At 44.3% G+C, this 17,692-nt stretch overlaps 2 protein-coding genes across 2 annotated transcripts; both read right to left on the bottom strand.

The window, feature by feature from the left end:
• Positions 1-52: 52 nt before the first annotated feature.
• LOC119554847 lies at positions 53-1,472 on the bottom strand. Its single transcript, XM_037865928.1, has 2 exons — positions 599-1,472; positions 53-536 (listed from the first exon to the last, which is right to left on the bottom strand). Exons 1-2 carry the CDS (start codon positions 1,308-1,310, stop codon positions 196-198), a joined length of 1,053 nt encoding a protein of 350 aa, XP_037721856.1. The 5' UTR covers positions 1,311-1,472; the 3' UTR covers positions 53-195.
• A 293-nt stretch (positions 1,473-1,765) lies between these two features.
• On the bottom strand, positions 1,766-15,937 carry LOC119552307 (protein hedgehog). The gene is made up of 3 exons (XM_037862069.1): positions 15,197-15,937; positions 6,945-7,206; positions 1,766-2,957 (listed from the first exon to the last, which is right to left on the bottom strand). Exons 1-3 carry the CDS (start codon positions 15,656-15,658, stop codon positions 2,284-2,286), a joined length of 1,398 nt encoding a protein of 465 aa, XP_037717997.1. The 5' UTR covers positions 15,659-15,937; the 3' UTR covers positions 1,766-2,283.
• Between the last annotated feature and the right edge of the window lie 1,755 nt (positions 15,938-17,692).

Raw genomic sequence — 17,692 nt, forward strand, 5'->3', positions numbered from 1 at the left:
ATAATCTCTTGTAATATCCTTTTAATTATATTATGAATATGCTTACTTTACAACTTAGACTATATGCAGACATCAAGAATGCTAGGACAAAGAATATCAAATTATTTTCGGCAAGAAACATACATTCATGCACGTTACAAAATACAAAGGGCACGTTTTGGTTACATGTTGCAAGTTCATTGTTAAAACGATAGTCTACGATACTGATCTATTGAGCTTATCCGCTCCTCTGAGACGGCAGCGCACACAGTTGCTGGGTTCGTAGTTACTGGTGTGGGAGTACCGCCTCGATAAGGACGCGTGCTTCCGGCAGAGTCTGACCAGCTTCTTTTTCGGGCTTTGGAAGCGCACCTTCTTGTGAGAAGGCGTGTCTTTTTTTACATCCTTTATGGGGGATCTTTGAGTACTCAGAAAGGCGTCCCTGTTAAACTCCTCCCGCAAATGACTTAGCTGCGGGTCGTTCATGTTGATCTCGACCATGGGAACGGCGACTGTAGAAGTGGCAGCTGGCTGATTGCTGGTCTCTGGTTCGTCGTCTGTAAATTAATGTTCTGTACAATATCTGATTTCGGGTAAATGAGGCATATATAAATCTTACCCAGTAGCTCCACCACGCTACCATCGTTGGATTCCTCTGGCTCCTCGCCGGCCACTGATTCGTAGAAGCCATCGGAAGCCAGCTGAGTGTTCGAGCTAATCCTCATATCGGATCCGGAGGCCAAGCTCTCAGAACAATGGACCTGCTCGCCGGCAGTCTCGTTGCGCTTGCGCACAAAGTAGCTTTCCAGCTCGTAGAACAAGTCGTCCAGGACGCTCAGCCGCAGCTGCTGCTTGGCCTCGGTCATGATGACCTCCTCCAGTTCCGCCCGGAGCTCCAGCTCGATGTCGGCCCGCACAGCCTGTTTGCAGGTGGCCAGGAGCTCCTTTTTGTAGGCATCCATCTCGGCGCGAATGAGCTGGGCAGCCTGTTGGCGCCACTGGGCGTTGTTCTCAGAACAGGCCGTGCCATTGCATCCCGCCACATCCTGCAGGGCATCCAGTTCCTCCGCTACCTCCCCCAAATTCGATTTGACCCCCTGCCGCAGCAACGCCTTGTGGCGCCTTAAGCGCCGGTCGGCTGCCTGGCAGCGACGACGGAAGCAGTGCATCTCCTCCAGGCGCAGACGACAGGGGGTGCATATGTTCTGCGGCAGACCGTCGCCGGGTTCGATGTCCAGCGATGTGCAGGACATAATCCTCAAAGCAGCCGTGCCAGTCCCAAAAACAGGAAAGTTGGCGTCCTTTGAGAGGCACAGGCGGCAAACATTCATTATTGCTTCGCAGGATACCCGGTGGAAGACAGCTGGTCACCTGAATAGGGGTTCAGGTAAGTCTGACAATTTATATTAAAGGTGGCTTGCTAGAAAGCCAAATTAACTATAAACACCAAATTTGAAAAACAACAAAAAGTTAAAGTTATTGATGGATCAAACATAAACGGTGTTATCGATTTATTTTTCGATAGATTTGTTGCAAGCGTGTTGAGAAAATATCGCAGGTTGGCAGCTCTTCCGGCAATGTGACCGTTTTCCTGCAGCCAAATGGCGGGTAAAATTTAAAAATTTGAAAAAAAGATGCTAACTAGCATTTCACCATATATACCCTCTATATATAAGATAGTGCCAAAACAAATATAATTCTAACTACCGTGTACCAATAAAAACACTCTTTCATTTATCAAACAATTTCATTATATTTCATTAAATATTAAGTATAAATACGCAGTTAACTATTAAGTATTATATACACAATTACAATAAAGTATTCAGTCACTATAATGCTTCTTCTATATACAAAGTACGATATATTTATATCCAATGGCTTGAACTCGCCGCCGCACCTCAATAAATTATGCAATTCAATTCCATTATAATATACAGTAACAGTCGTCTGTGTTCTTCGGGAGTTTGTCGGTTGAAAGAAAGGTGTGGGTTTCTTTACTCATTTTAGGATCTGCGCCGAGGATTGCCTACTTATAGCTAAAATGTTTGCAAAAGCAATAAGTCAAGGACATTTAACAATGTTTTCGTTTTCGTTTTGATTTCTTTTTTTCGTTTGCTCTTTGCTTTATCGCTTGGGTGGGGTGTTTTGTGTGTGTGTTTTTTGTTGTTTTGTGGTAAATAAATAGTATCGATCGATCATTAACGATATTCAACATTGAAATACATCAATCATTAGGCATATACATAACTACAGGATATAATACAATACAGGATCGTGGGGATCGGGATCCAGGTTGTGTCCTCAATCGTGGCGCCAGCTTTGCGGCAGCACGTAATCCTTGACCTTGTAGAGCGCATTGGCGTACCAATGGATGCCATTCTGCTGCTCCGCCTGGGAGATGACCTTCGGCGAACTGCGCAACTGGTCCTTGGCGGGCAGCCACGCCTCCACCGTGGATAGGAGGCGCATGGGAGCGAGGCCCCAGTGGGCCAGCGACTGGCTGTTGATCACCGCATAGCAACTGGCGGCCACCGAGTTGACCACAATGGTGCCCTCGCGGGTCAGGGGCGCCACCACGCCCTTACTCCGGACACTGCCCACCCGGACGACGCGCTGGGGCCTCAGTTCGCCCGTCTTCGCATCCCGGACGAGCACCTGGTTCTGCTCCACGACGCGATCGGCGAAGACAAAGGTTAGATCCTGATGTTCCGGCTGCCAAACGCTCACCAGATGAGCGGGCGTGACGGTCAGCACCGCACCACCGTCCGTGTGCAGCTCCACGAAGTTCTGCATCTGCTCCAGGTTGCGGTCCATGAAGAGGATCACCTCGCTGAAGACTGCCTGTCCGTTGGCGGCCATGCTCAGGACTCGGTCTCCGATGGAGAGCTCGCCGAGCGGCTTCTGGACTCCACTTTCCAGCAGCGCCGTGCTCTCCGGAGTGAAGCAGCCGTGCACGTGGGAACTGATCGAGGAATCTGTAAGATGAAAAGGATATGGTTAGAACTTTTGTTTTGAAGTTAAGGCTTTATTAACATAGTTTAGAACATTAAATCTCTCTTCCAGATGTTGTCGTTTATTTTTGAGAAATCCTTATAAAATAATCATTTTTGAATTCCTTAAAATGTTGATATATTCGTTTATAGGGATTCTACTTTATTTAATAGTAAGAAAAAACTATAACTTTCTTATCCATCATAATCCTAGTTATTAAATTAGATTTCGATTTAGTTCGACTATTAGAGAATTTGAGAAGTACAACACAAGCTATTTTATTAAATACAAAATTGTGTAATAATGTTTAAGGAAGCTCCTTTTAAAAACTACACAATCTGGAATCAAATCCTGTGTTTCTGATCTGTAGATAGCTAGTAGTGCGCTCTCAGTTCAGGCCGCCCAGGTAATGGCATTAGTTTGCTAATCTAATTTGGCGTTAAGCATCCAATTGCCAAGCCCAACAAGTCAAAAAGGTTTTCACAGTCCGGGGCTGGCCCGTTGCAGCCCAATGTGAAACAATGGGCCCGAAAGGACTGAAAGGACTGCCTTTTGCGGTTCGCCAACAAGCCATGAACATAATGCGATCGAGGAACAGAGATCGGAGATCGGAGATCCGAGATCAGCAATCTGCGATCTGCCAGGCATATCAATAACAAGCGGCCGACGTGTTTTTGTTTCGGCTTGCACAAAAATTGTGATCTTGTTTTCCCTGCAAGATTAGCCGTGGGATCAGCCTCAGCCCAAGCCGAACTCGAGCCAAAGCGGCTTAGGAATCCCACGGAGGTGAGCTGCCAAAAAAAAATTAGGAACAGAAAAAAAAAGAAAAAAGGGGATGGGCCAGGTAGCAGTTCGTGGTTTGTTTTCCCAACCTTTTTGGCAACCTGTTGGCAATTACCGAACATGCTGCAACCCACCTAAACAATAATCGCAGCGCAGGCCACATTAATCATCATTAATGGGTATCGAGTTGCCCTGGCAAGGGCCCACCCAAATGGATCTGGCCAAGATCGGGGGATGCACTTTGTAGAACTTTCTCTGCAGCCGGGGGCCTTCACACCCGAAGCGCCGCCGCTGCTGTCGAGGCTTGTAAAATTCAAATTAAAAATTCCAGACCAAAGGCGACCACTAACCGCGCGCGCTTTATTATAATGAGTGGCCATAAAGTGGCCTTGTTGCGGCTGCCACTGCCGCTGGAATGGAATTCCAAAGAAAATGCACCTTCCCAGTGGCCCAACCGAAATTCCCATTGATGCATTTCGGTAAACACACTGACGGGCGGACACACAAAAGTGTAGAAACAATAAAAATCGGATTAAATACATATGGTCGAGGTCTATAAAACCCATAATCGATGGGGAGGGCAGCGGAATCGGAATCGGGCCCAAAAAAGAAGAACAGACTGGGTAAAAAAAGGGGAGTGTGAGAGGAAGCGCGATGGTAACAAGAAAAATTGGTGTGAAATCTACCTTCTACCAAAAGCAGGCAGAGAAACAGAAACGGAGACCAGAAATAAAAGTAAAAAAAAAAAAGACGAGGGACAAGAAAAATCTCAGGCCTGGTCGTCTTCTTCGTCGGCGGTGAGTGGAAAGTGAAGAACTTGAAGGGTCATAAATTAATAAACCATTAAAGTGGTTAAAATTATCGTTATTTTATCTTTGTTGTGAAGACTAAACTGATAAATTATTACAAAACAGAGGACAGCCGCTGGTTGCTGTTGTTGCTGTTGTTGTTGTTGGCTTGGTGACTGATCGTTTGGACAGCATTAACATGAGCATGCAACAACAACACGCGCTTGGGGGCTTTAATGCGCGCGCGCGACACACCAGCAACAGCAACAACAAAAGACAGCAGCAACATTGGTAAGAGGGGAAAAAAAAGAAAAAAAATTAGTGTCGACAAAAAGGTTTACAGCCATTACTCTTCGTCGTCGTGTTGTTGCTTTTGCTTTTGCTTTGGCTGCTGCTGTTTAGGCCCCCAAACGAAAGACTTAGGCAGCGAACTCGAGGCGCAGCGAATGCTGTGCCAAAACTGTCATAAGCCCGTGGTTTATGTGCAGCGGCCTATCAGCAATCAATCGCACCGTAATTTATTGATAGCCAGCAGCATGCAACACACGAACACAAACACATGGCTGGGACCACACACATGTGGCAGGATGGGCATAGGTTTAGAAATAAGATGACCTGCTGCTTGCCACTTGTTCGTCGGCTGACCTTTTGATATTCCTTTAAAAAAAAGGAGAGAGGAGAGAGGGGGGCAGAAGATGACAGCAGGATCCAGGCTCGCAGACCGGCGGCGGCTCCTTTCATAAGCAATTAGAATCAATGAGCAAGGACACTCGGCTCGGTTTCCCTTCCATCGTCCTTTGTAATCTTTATGGGCCGCCACCAAAAGTCACAATATTGTGACTCGACTGCGTGTGTGGGAAAGAGGCGTGGCATCATCTTGTAATTGTAGATGGAAATTAAATGAACAACTGACAGCCAGTCGCACCCAAAGTGTCTGTCCGTTTGTGTGTGGGAAACTTGAAAGGGAAAATCCCTCCAAAGCCGCCAAAGAAATGCAAAAAAAAATTATATATATATGTATGTATAAAAGGCAACCCAAAGAGAGAGAGCAAATCTCTGGGCAAGAAAACTTAATTGTCTTGGCCCGTTTTGGTTGGCTGATCGAGGCAAAAGCATTTTCTTCTCGGTCTTTGGGGCAGTTTCGTTATGTTTCGGGGAAAACTGGTTGCTGGCCATAATGGCAGCTCACAGATACACACTTGGAACGGCCTGGACCGTCTTAACTGATGATGCTAACTTGCTGGCCGGCCGTTTGGTTTCAGTGTTTTTTTCAATTAGGCCCGCGCTCAGGTTTTAGCCCGGCATTTAATTCATCTTTGCCTGTTTGGCTGTTGGCTGTTGCCTGCCAGTTTGCCAGCTCCTCTGTCTCGGCCAGTTTGTGCTGCCTGAGAAACGCTTTGGGTGTCGTATCATCAATTCGTTTAATTTGACAGGCGCAAACCTAAACATGTCAAAACAACAGCCATGCGGTTAGTAGTGGTGGTTGCCGCCTCTGGAGCCGAGTTTCGGGTCCAGTCAGGTCCCCAGCAGACCATCCATGGTCCGGTTTTCGGACTTTGTTGCTTTGTCGTTTCCCCTTTTCGATCTTGCCATCTCGGCTATCTCGGGGATCTTGCGATCTTGCGATCTTGCAGCCGTGGCCAATTTGGCGGATGCGATGTACAGGGCGAGCGGCTGAAATTTGCCAACGCCTGTCAGCTTAGCGATCGCCAGTACGAAACATGCGAAATTACGCTTGTTAGTGTCACTTCTGGCTAACCGACCAGGCCCACCCATCACCCGGCACCTCACTTACTACTTCCTACAGATGCACTAACTTGAAACAGCTTCTAAGGTCTCTAGGAAATGAGTTATAGATTTATATGGGAGCAGATCTTAATACTCATATGTAAATTGAGGAGTATACATATGTGAAATCCATTTGTTAATAATCTATTTCCAGTAATACTTGATTGGTTACAATTAATTTTTTCAAGAAATCTAAATTAATTAACAATCCAATTATGGTGTTATCAAAAAATATTCAACTAGGCAAGGATTGTGGAAAAATGGAGATTAAAAAGGCACATAGTTATAATCCCACTTATCCAATTCTATGAATTCCTAAGTTTCCTCAAAAAGTTTACAAAAACTATATTGTTTTTATTAACAAACGAACATATAGAAAAGCAATCAAAATTATGGGATACTTAATGATGGTTTTTATGGTCCCCCTTACTATATTCATGTCTTTATGGTAATTCATGTTTTCCATTTATACATATTTGTAAAAAATGATGTTTTTAATAGCTAAACTGTGACTCAACCTAAACCACAAAACCGGAAATGTATTCACTTTGAAATATGACCAAATCATTAGGCGCCCCTTGCCGCGATTAAGTAAATTATGTGTACAATTACCTGACTTGACGGAGCAGTAGATGTGGCGCCGGCTGACGTAGGAGACCCAGTCGAATCCGGCCTCGACGGCCAGGCGGGCCAGCATGCCGTACTTGGACTGGTCGCGATCGGAGGTGGCGATGGTCACCGCGCGGCCCTCGTAGTGGAGCGACTCCTGGCCATGCTGATACTCCTCGTCCCAGCTCTCGGTCACCAGCAGGCGGATGCCGGGCCACTCGTTCATCACCGAGTAGGCCAGCACGTTCAGCTTCTCCTTGCAGCGCTGAAAGGGGCAGAAAGCAGGGTAGATCGATTAGGTATTGTTAATAGCCAGACGCCATGTTAAATTCACGCAGCACGCACGGGCAAGCGAGATGGATATAGTGCTGCCGAGGGGCGTGGCATGCGGGCGTTCATTCCGGTGGCCCAAAGGGCCCAACGCGTTCATTTTCGCCGATCTCCAATCGAGACAGAGGCATACACTCGGAAAACTTGGGAACTTTAAAATATTTTTATTTGTTTTGAATAACAATATTTGTTGATACTTTATAGTTCCTAGGATTTTAAGTTCTTACAGTTTCTACATGTTTGAAAAAAGAGATACAAAACTTGTTAGTTATATTTGTAACTATGTCTTTTTTCTGAAAACCATTTGCTATAAATAACTTATAAAGTTAAAAAAAGAATTATAAAACTATTGAGTTTAAAAGGATTTAAAAATTCAAATAAAAACACTAATGTTATTATTATAATATTTCACAAAATTATAATATATACCTATTTAGCACTACAAAATAATATATATTCTTTTTCCAAAAAAAAGTTTTTTCCGTGTTATTTATCTTTTTAGCGTATTTATAATCAAAACCAAAACTAATCAAAAATAGGAATCGAATTTTTCCCAGTGCATCTACCTTTCATGCTTTGTGAGTCTGCCCTTTTTGGTCGCATCCTTTGAACCTGTTGCTGCAACCTCAACAAACAGGCGATCGTGTTTGCCCAGTTCCCTTTTGGCCAAAGGCTTATTTGCCCATGCTTACGCGCAGTTCAAACACTGACCCTCCATGGTGACCCTAACCCACCTAACCCACGCTCGAAGATATACCTTTTATTTTCTCCCTTTTCACTCTTTGTTTTTCCTGTCGATAATATGAAAATGCTTACGCTTTGTTTGCCAATGTGGTGGGTGCTCATCCGTTTGTCGGCTCGTTTTCATTTTTTTTTTTAGTGGAGAGAGAAGCAGAGAAATGCCAGCCAAGCAGAAAAGGATTCGAATAGGTCTATGCAAATATTTGAGAAACCAAAACTCAGAACTCGAAAAAAGAAACAAATCAAAACCCGAAACTAAGAAGGCAACAGAGTATCTTTAAGATTGAGCCAGCCACAAAATCAATTATTAACGGACAGAGCCCGGGTGACAGGATGTTGCCTTTGTGGGCAAACAGAATTCGAGCCGTAAAATCAATTTGCAACACAGAGATCCTTTTCTCATTCTTATTTTTAGGACAAACCACAGCCGATCAGTTGTTGCCTTTTTGGGCTTATGTTTTGATGAGGTGTGGATCTGTAGCGGTCTGTGTTTGCTATTATTTGGCCAAAAACAGAGCTGCCAAATTTGTCACACAGCTTCGCAGCGGCCGCAACTGTGGCAAATTGAGGTGGCAGGCCGCATTCCGGGAAGAGTTCAATGATATTTGTTTGCTCCGATGCTGCAGCTTTGCTTTATTAAAAGGCTTAACCAGTTAAGAGTCGAGAGTTGTTGGATGTTGGAAGTCTCGAAAGGCGACAGCCAAGCTGTGCTAATGAGCACAAAAGCGTAACGACAAACAGGCAATGGATGGATATATTCATATGGTTATGGGGTATTGGGTACTGGGCTATGGTTGGGGGAAAGACAAACGCTTTTGTCTTAAGCACTGCCAACGATGTTTACCCAACATGCTAATGCATTGAGCTCGAGCTCGAATTCGAATCGATGCGCTGGACGCGCAATGAACAAACAACGGCCGTCTCAGATCTTCGATCTGGGATCTTGAAACTGGGATCTCACCCATCCCATATACATACCCATATCCCATCTTCCATATACGAACTCCCAGCGATTCCAGCAAGTTCGTTTGCCGACGGGTGCGTAAGGTAAACATTACGGATACACGGCGTCGGCGGCCCAAAAAGATGGCTAAATAATGTGTGTGCCTTGTAAGTGGCCGTTAGACAACAGCGTCAAGTGTAAATAAGCCCGTGCCCTGGGATCGGAAAATCCCTATAGCCTATAGCCCATACCCATATGTATATACCCTCTCTTCCCCCATGGAAAGCTGCATTAATTAGACATTCAACAAGGTGTGAACTTTGCATTTACCTTTGCCCAGCCATTACCCCGAAAAGGGGAAAATCAGAAATGAGAAAATCAGAAAATCAGAAAATCAGAGATCTTAAATCCAACCACGCCCCATTGTGTGTTTACATGGGACCTAGCTGCATTCGATTTCCTACAGCTTTCCAGCTCGATTTTGGCTATTTCTGTGTGTTTTTTATATCCCTCTGATGCGTTTTTAATGGCCGCGACTGCAGTTTTATTGATTTAAATTGTCTGGCTGGCTGCCAATTTGACGCTTTTAATGGCCGAGCGAAATTATTATGGCACGAAGATTATTAGGCACTCATCATCATTAGGCCGCGGCCAAGACAAGACGAGTTGGCCTGGTCGGGTTTGGCTTAATAGCCCGTTTCTCGGCCCGGCGACAAGTTCGGGGGCTTTGTTTGTTTTGACCATCCCATGCCATACCATCTTGTTCCTGAGCTTTTTTGCGAGGGTCTCGGTCTCGGATTACTGGGTACCCCAGGGAAACCGACGATTAGGAAACGACACAATTTAACGACATAATTCAAGTGCGCATTAAGTTACGGCTGCCAGGGGAGTCACCCCTTTTTTTTTTATATACCGATGCACGTGCTCTATGGTGTAAGCAGATATGGCATATCCTTTGATTCCCGGCACTGATTGCGATCGCAGAGGAAGCGAAAACTTACAACTGAGGAAGCGACACAGGATATAGTCAAGTAAAAAAAACGGAGAGAAAGGAGAAACTCTGAAGAAATCACGTCACCCACCCGACTTAATATATACACACACTATACACGATATGTGTGTCAACGGGGACTGAGGTGGGCCACTTGAGGGGCCACCACTTAGGTGGCAACTTAGGGTTTCACGGGTTCTGGAGTCTGCTATCTATGGAATCTAGACTCTAGAATCCCTCGCATCAGTCATCATCTGCCTTTTGCCGCCCTGTGTGGCCCACTCGAGAGCTCACACAGATTTCCTCACTTAATTGGCAAACTGTTATGGATCCTCTGATTGATTCAAGAGCAATGCCAATCCGCAGCTCCATCACTCTGTTTATTTGTGTTGCCAATCTATTCACAGCTCACAGTTCTCTTCGTTAGAATTAGCGGCGGTCTTTGATTGTTTACGATGCGCTGGCAGCGCAATTATTACAGCGCAAAAATCATATATCGAAAATATAAGGGACGTCTGAAGTTTTAATTAATTGGAAACGGTTCCGGGGGGAATGAGACTATGTTTACGGAATCTTTGGGTCTCCGAAGTCTGCTCCTGTCTGTTTGTTTTCGCTTTTTGTTTCCCTTATAAATGGCAGGGCATTAAAAAGTGGAAACCTTTATTGGATTAATGGGGGATTAAGAGTTCTGTATCGCAGCTAATTGAATTTTTGCCACTTACTGGGAGGCTATAAGAAGCAAGCAAAAGTCAAAAGCAATTAATCGTAAATCATAATAATATTTTTTTAATTTTCCCATCCAAAAATGTAAATGCAAATTTTCCATTTACTAGATCTTTAGCCCCCAACTAAACGAGTCCCCCCCAAACGCATTACAAGTGCTCGTAAATCTCGCGTCGAATAAATGTCCATAAAAGGAAGGCGTCATTTTATTGTTATTAATTAAATGCTATTAATTTGCAGAAATCGTAAATTAAATCTCAGCTGTGGCCTATTGCCCTGCCTCACCTGCCTGGGGTCTGCCTGCCACATTTAATGTCCCCCGGCGATCAGCAAAAGTCATTTGGCGACGAGGAGAGGAGTTGTGGAGTCGAGTAGTCTCAGCCAGGTAAGAGCCGTGGGTTCGGGCAGGGTCTTAAATGATAAGCGCCATAATCCCTGATGTGTGATTAACTTTGATGATGAGTTATGAGCCGCACATTGGCACTGATGGGGCTGGAGAGGGTTAGGGGATGGGGATCCAAGTTCCCAGTTCCAAGTTCCAATGACTTGCAGGAATCGAGAGGAGCCATGTGAAATGTGAGTCACTCGCCCAGCAGTAATGTGATAGCCGCGACGCGATCTCTGATCGCGATCTTCTCCCCCGAGCAAGTTCATAAAAGTTTTATGCAAATAAAGCAAAAGCCACAAATATCGATGGCATTTTGGGCCAGCAAATCCTTGAACATTCGCGCTTGAGTGCCCTCGTAAAAGTATCAAATTGATTAATAATAATATAAAAGCATCTCATCTCGGACAAAAGCAAAACAAACAGTGCGAATGCGGATCGAGCAGGGACATTCGGCCATATATGGCCACTATATATGGGGACTTTTCGGAGACGATTTGTCCACTTTGCCTGACTGATGTTTGTTTGATAAGTTTGATTACTTTGTTGGCCCCCAGGAATGTTCCCACGAAATGGACTGATGTTTTGCTTATCGCAGCATTTGACGTGATTTGATTTGAGTTTTTGGCAATGTTGCCTTTGAAACTGAAGCTCTGACATCATCCCACCCAACGTTTTATCTTTTACTTTCTGTTTCTCTTCTCTTTTTGTCATAATAGGATCAATTTTGAGTCATAATGCTCTATTAAAATGCCTGGGCTGAGGGCTTACTTTGATTTGATTTGAGTGGAGTTGATTTGATGGTGATGTTGGTTCTGATTTTTGATTTTGATGTGCATGTCTGGAAGAGTAGGGGGTGAGGACTGGAGACCGAAGACAGAGACCGCTGCATGCATGTCAATAATCATATCGGATTACCCAATGGCTTTGCCCTCAGCCCCATTGTTGCTACAATTTATGAAATTTTAGAACTTATGCTGCGGCTTTTGACGCATTCTTTTGTCCATCGTCCACATCCATCTGTCCGCTGCGGTTTCTGCTGCTTGTCTAATCCCGTGGCATTCGAGATACACTTCAGATACTTCGGTTGGGTTCTGAAAAGGCGTGTTCCCTAGACACATTTGCCTGTAATTACCTGAGGCAATGACTTGTCATAAGCTCCGGCATTTTACGAGGCTTCGCTTCGGTTTAGCCACCGTATGCCAATTGCTGAAATTTTCGCAATTTGTTTATGCAACAACTGGAAAACTGAACAAAAAAAAAACAGACAGCCAGGGCCACACAGTTAGCAGTCCGTTTTGTGAGCGTTTTAAATGGCCAAAACGAATTGTTTACCAGCCGAAATTCACGCACAGCGGCCAGTAAGTCACTCGGTCTGATAGCCAAATCCAAATCCACATAAAATACGATTTTGTTGCGCTCTGTAGGTCCTCGAATCCCGATTCTCAATGTCACTGGTATTGCAACTTCGGTAGCGGAACAGTTGCCGTTGTAAATATTTGCCCCGTGAACAACAGAATTTTTATGTACCCCGAGTGTCCTTGGCCATTTAGTCAACTGCCCGAAGGACCTTGGCCTTCGGTGTCACTTCGAATTTGCTGCCGTGCGAGCAACTGTTAATTGTTCGCCAGTTTCTGTTTCTGTTTCGGTTTCTGGAAAGGCTGCAATACCTTTTGATTGCATATCAAATTCAAGGTAACATCTGAAATCGCTGCCACCATTTAAAGTCCCCCGATGGGCACGTGGCAGTTGCAAAAGGCAATTTGGGAAAGTTTTCGAGTGAAACTCTAGACGGCGAACAACTGTTTTGTTCTATGGATCATTAGGTACAGTAAACCCGTATCTTAAAGATCGATTGCTGTTCTAAAACCCCCAAAAACTACCAGCAAATCAATCTCAATAATGAAAGTCATTATAACTTGAGTTTTATATTATAAACTTAAATCAACTGAATTACTTGCTTGGCAGCCGTAATCTGTCTTCTAATACTTCTGATTATTGGTTTGTTATTCGTCAGCCTTTTGCTTCAAATCGTGGCCAAGGGAACTGGAAGTCCTCCATAAAACTTTAATGGCCCCTTTATGAAGCTTATCGATAATAGGGCTATTTTTACACCTCGTCAGCACTTAAAATTTCATTAAAATAACAAAAATACACCCGATAAGCCAGCTGTGTCCATGGGAAGCGTGCCGATTATATATTATCGGCAATATCAACTTCAATGTCAGCCCTCTTAGGGGGGCTTGACTGTTGGCCAGGCTTATGGCTGTAATGCAACCACCACCTTGTCGCTGAAATTAAGCACTTGTTTTAGCTGTTTTGCACTTTGAGTCCCAACCACCCCCTAACCGAATGGCCACCCCCCATCACTTTCACTGTCCTAGAGCGATAAGATATTGCTATTCTTCGCCTTAGCTGGTGTCTTAACACACATTTTACTGGCGAAGTGGCACAATTAGCCACCTATAAGTACTTGCACGGAAAATAATTTAAACATTTTTATAAAATAAAAATACCCATTAAATATACCTAATATAAACCAAAAAATCGAATGTGTTTCAGAAATGATTCACAAATGATTTGTTTGCCGGATTCAGTTATAAAAAAAGTTATAATAAAGTATAGTACAGAGATTTGTTGTATTATTCCTAGAATTTAAAAGATTCTTTATAGATTCCAAAATAATATAGGACCTAATATGATCTTTAAGATGGCTCAGATGGTTATTATTTTCTAGAATGTATAACTCAAAAATCCCATACTCTTAGGCAATATACAATAAATATCCTACAAATAATGAGTCATCAAAAGTGAACTAATATTCTTTCGGTGTCAGCCCATATGTAACTACCAACTACACATGTTAGCAAATATAGTCACTATCTGGTGGATAGTACCTGTGTATTGGCGAACGGACTACTTGGCTGCAGTCCGCTTATCAGACAAACGCCGGCGATAAGCGGCAACAGCTCGCGTGCCTCGACTTTTGGGGCGTAGACAAGTGGGCGGAGGGGTGGTTTTGGTTAGGGGTAAGACCAGGTAAACACCGGGACTCGTAATCCCCGCACTCGATACCCTGTTTGTTGTTCAGCGCGAAATCGAGAACGCATTCGCCGAGCGGTGACAATGTCGATTGAACTATTTGCGATGATGATCCGCGGATCGATTGGTATCGAGGTTGTTGAACGCATTCTTGTTTGTTTGGACTCGGAAACGCTTGGCTTGGGTGCTTTACTGCTTTATGGCTTAGTTCGCTGGAATTCAGACGCTATCTACCTTGGCTTTCGAGTATCGGGCTTCCTGTTATTCTGAACTTGCGAAATAAGTGCAGTGGTTCCGATAAGATGCATAATTAATCATTTAATGGGCAATGCTCAAAAACTTATGCGATATTTCTGCCTGGTTTTATGGCCCGCGGGCGCCATAAAGTTTTGTGAAATAGCCAACCCGTTGCCAATGATTGGGCACTTTTCCGCCACGTAGCGTTTATCAATGGGAACTGAGTGGCACAATCTCGTGCCATCGGGCGATCGCTAGATAAGGTATACCAGTGCCAGCGATTAGCGATCGCTAATTTGTCAATTGAATTTGTGTTCACGGGTGGCGAAAGGTGAGTGCAGTGCGCAATAAGCACGGAATTAGCCTAGTCTATCTGGAAGGGAAGTTGGTATAGCCCCAGAAATCGGGACTTTGGCAACTTCCTTTCCGAAAATTTATATTCAATTGCTTTTAATACCCATATCACAATGGGCTTACTCATATCAAAAAATAGTTCCTATATCAAGCATTAATGTCCAACTATTTGACGATTACAAGTAGTTTTATTTATTGCTAACTCACATGATTTCCGATTGTGTTACTCACTCTATTACTAACAGATTCCCCAATCTTCAGACAGTTGGAAATAATCAAAATCTTATATTATTGTGCACATTTTATTTCGAAAAGATTGAGTTGGAAAACCCAATTTTGATTAATCACTTTAGTAGCTGACTAGTTTGTACGTAATAGTTTAGTCATTTTTCTGTTAACAAGTCAGGCGAAAGATATATTTTTAGTTCGTAAAAATGTTGTATATGTCATTTAAAAAAAACTCCATTTAAGCGAAACTTTCCAAATGATATATTAATAATTTGCCTTACCTTGCTCATCAAGCGATCTGCTCCGGTGCCCTCCTCGTCGCGGAAAAGGATGTCCCGGTTGTAGTTCGGCACCAGGTCCTTGAATTTGGGCGAGTCCCGACGGATTACGCCCTCCACAGGTCCAGAGGCACTGTTCGTATACTCGGAGAGATTGGGAATGGTCTGCTTGAGGACCAGCGGGTACAGGTTGCGCGCCCTATGGCGACCCAGTCCTCGGCCAGGACCGCAACTGTGGGCCGGGGTGAAGTTCAGTTGGATGACGAGCAGCAGCAGGGCCACCAGCGAGGTCAGCCTGCTGAGGCAACGCTGCGTATGCGCAATGTGGCGCATCGTTTGCGCTTCTGGAGATGCGGAGATGGAGCTCGTGGTCGCCTTAGAGCTGGAACTGTGGCATTTGGCGTCCAGGGAGAGACAGGTGACACTGGCGGCACTGGCCCAGGGCACAGAGCTGGAGTTATCCATTATTTATTTTGGACTCGTTGTTTGCTGTTTCTCTTGATTGGGTTTTTTTTTCTTTTTTTTTTTTTTGGTTATTTAGCACTTCACTTTTGGCACACTGACACGTTTTGGCGACACGTTTGTTATCTTTGAATTAATTTATTTGTAGGTAATATTAAGCCTGGCTAAATCGAAATACTGGAATCGGCGGATTAGCAGGTCCTAACTGGCGTCGTCGGTCTTAACTGTTCTCCGCTGAACTGGCAGTTAGCTCTCGGATCGGACAACCGTTGCGCTCGCACTGTGATTGACAAATGACATTTCCGAGCGGAGTATCGAGCGCGCAGAGTGTTCGAGTGCGAGTACGAGTACGGCGGCAAATACGAAAACGAATACGAATACGAGTGCGAGTACGAGTACGAGGGTGCTTTCAAGAACCCTAGGCCTTTCAGCTCACGCACACAACTGCCCCGAGTTCATTCCCAGTCTGGGTTGTATGGGTATGCCACTCGACGATCGGGTCTGGTGTTCATTTTTATGTTGCCTTATCGAGGCGGAGGTGGGAGCGGGACAACCGGATAGTAGGCCATACCTACAAGACTGGTTTCCCAGTGTTAGTGGGTCTTATGTACTCGTAGCTCACCAAGCGGTGCTGGCAACAGATGTTGGATGGTATGGCATGGTATGGTATCGTACCATTATAACCATGGTTAACAGTGTGCGCCTGTTGCCAATTGGATGTGCTGGTGTTAGTGGCCAGAAGAGCCGCATCCTCTGCTGCAATTTCTCTTAACACTTGCACTACTCGACTCTTGTGGCTTGTTAGCCGCTTCTGACCCTGCAACTCCTCCATCGCCATGTCCACATCCATCTCCTCCATCTCATTGTTCAGTTTTTTTTCCGTTGCCTTTCTTCGTTTTGTTGTTCGTTTCGCTTTATTGCTTGTAAATTAATAATGTTCCGGTTTTTTGTGTATTGTGTGACTCCTGGGCCACCTTATATGGTATATGGTATGTGGAGTATATAGGTTCAATGCTGCTTCCGTTTGGCCATCTTTACTGAAAAGAAAATCGCGGGGATCTCCAGCTAGAATGGTCATATACCGATCATAATCGCCGTAGACTCCGAGCTTATGTCACCTAATGAGTAGGTTAATAAAACCTCTAAGGAAGTCGATAAGATATCGCCTCAGGATGTATAAATTATTAATATGCCCCTTGGGAAGTGGCGATGTTTCGATAAGATGTTCAAATAACTGGGTAATACAACGAAGGAAATTAATCTCTGTCATATGTTCCGTTCGACGCTTTGTAAATAATCGCGAATATGTCTATATATATTGCAAGCCCGATAACAATTTTGACAAATACAATTTGCAATTAGGTACTTTATATTTATGCACTGCAAATAACCGACTGAGGTTTGATGCCGCTTTTCTAGAGATCAACAAATTTCCAGTTTTTATCTCTGTTGACTTTTGGCCAATATAGAATTCTCCCGAACTGGGAATCTGGGTATCTGGGGTTTGTATATCTACTTTGGCTTTTTCGCACATTTTGAACTTGGTGGCTTGTGGTGCCATAATATTGCTCTCGCCCCCGAGAGTCTTTTGTTTTGGGTCTTTTTCAAGACCTTTTTGCGGTTGCACTAGGGTCTATTGACACTCTCACTTGGCAAGCGCGAATCGCGGAATACGCCCGTCAATGTATGCCCAAGAAATTGTCACCTTCGATCTGGGAAAAACCAAGGGCTAGGGTGCACCTGCCCATGTAACGGATACCAAGGGGCCAGATCTTTTTTTTGGGTAACGCTCTGGAATGCAAAGCGTAGCATAATATAATTTAAGCAACAACAAAAAAAAGTTCAAAAACGAAACGAAAGAGAAGAAATACAGAAGAAACACATTCAATAGCTGGTCGTGGCGGCAAAAGATATAAGAGAAGGCAAAACGCCATCAACAAGATACACGGAACCAAATTAAAGATGAAGAAGCTGAAAAGGCTGGCGAAGAAAAGGGGGGAGTACGAGGTTTGGATGCTGGGGCATCTGTGTGCGAGA

This window comes from Drosophila subpulchrella, chromosome 3R, assembly GCF_014743375.2.
Source record: "Drosophila subpulchrella strain 33 F10 #4 breed RU33 chromosome 3R, RU_Dsub_v1.1 Primary Assembly, whole genome shotgun sequence".
Classification (NCBI taxonomy): domain Eukaryota; kingdom Metazoa; phylum Arthropoda; class Insecta; order Diptera; family Drosophilidae; genus Drosophila; species Drosophila subpulchrella.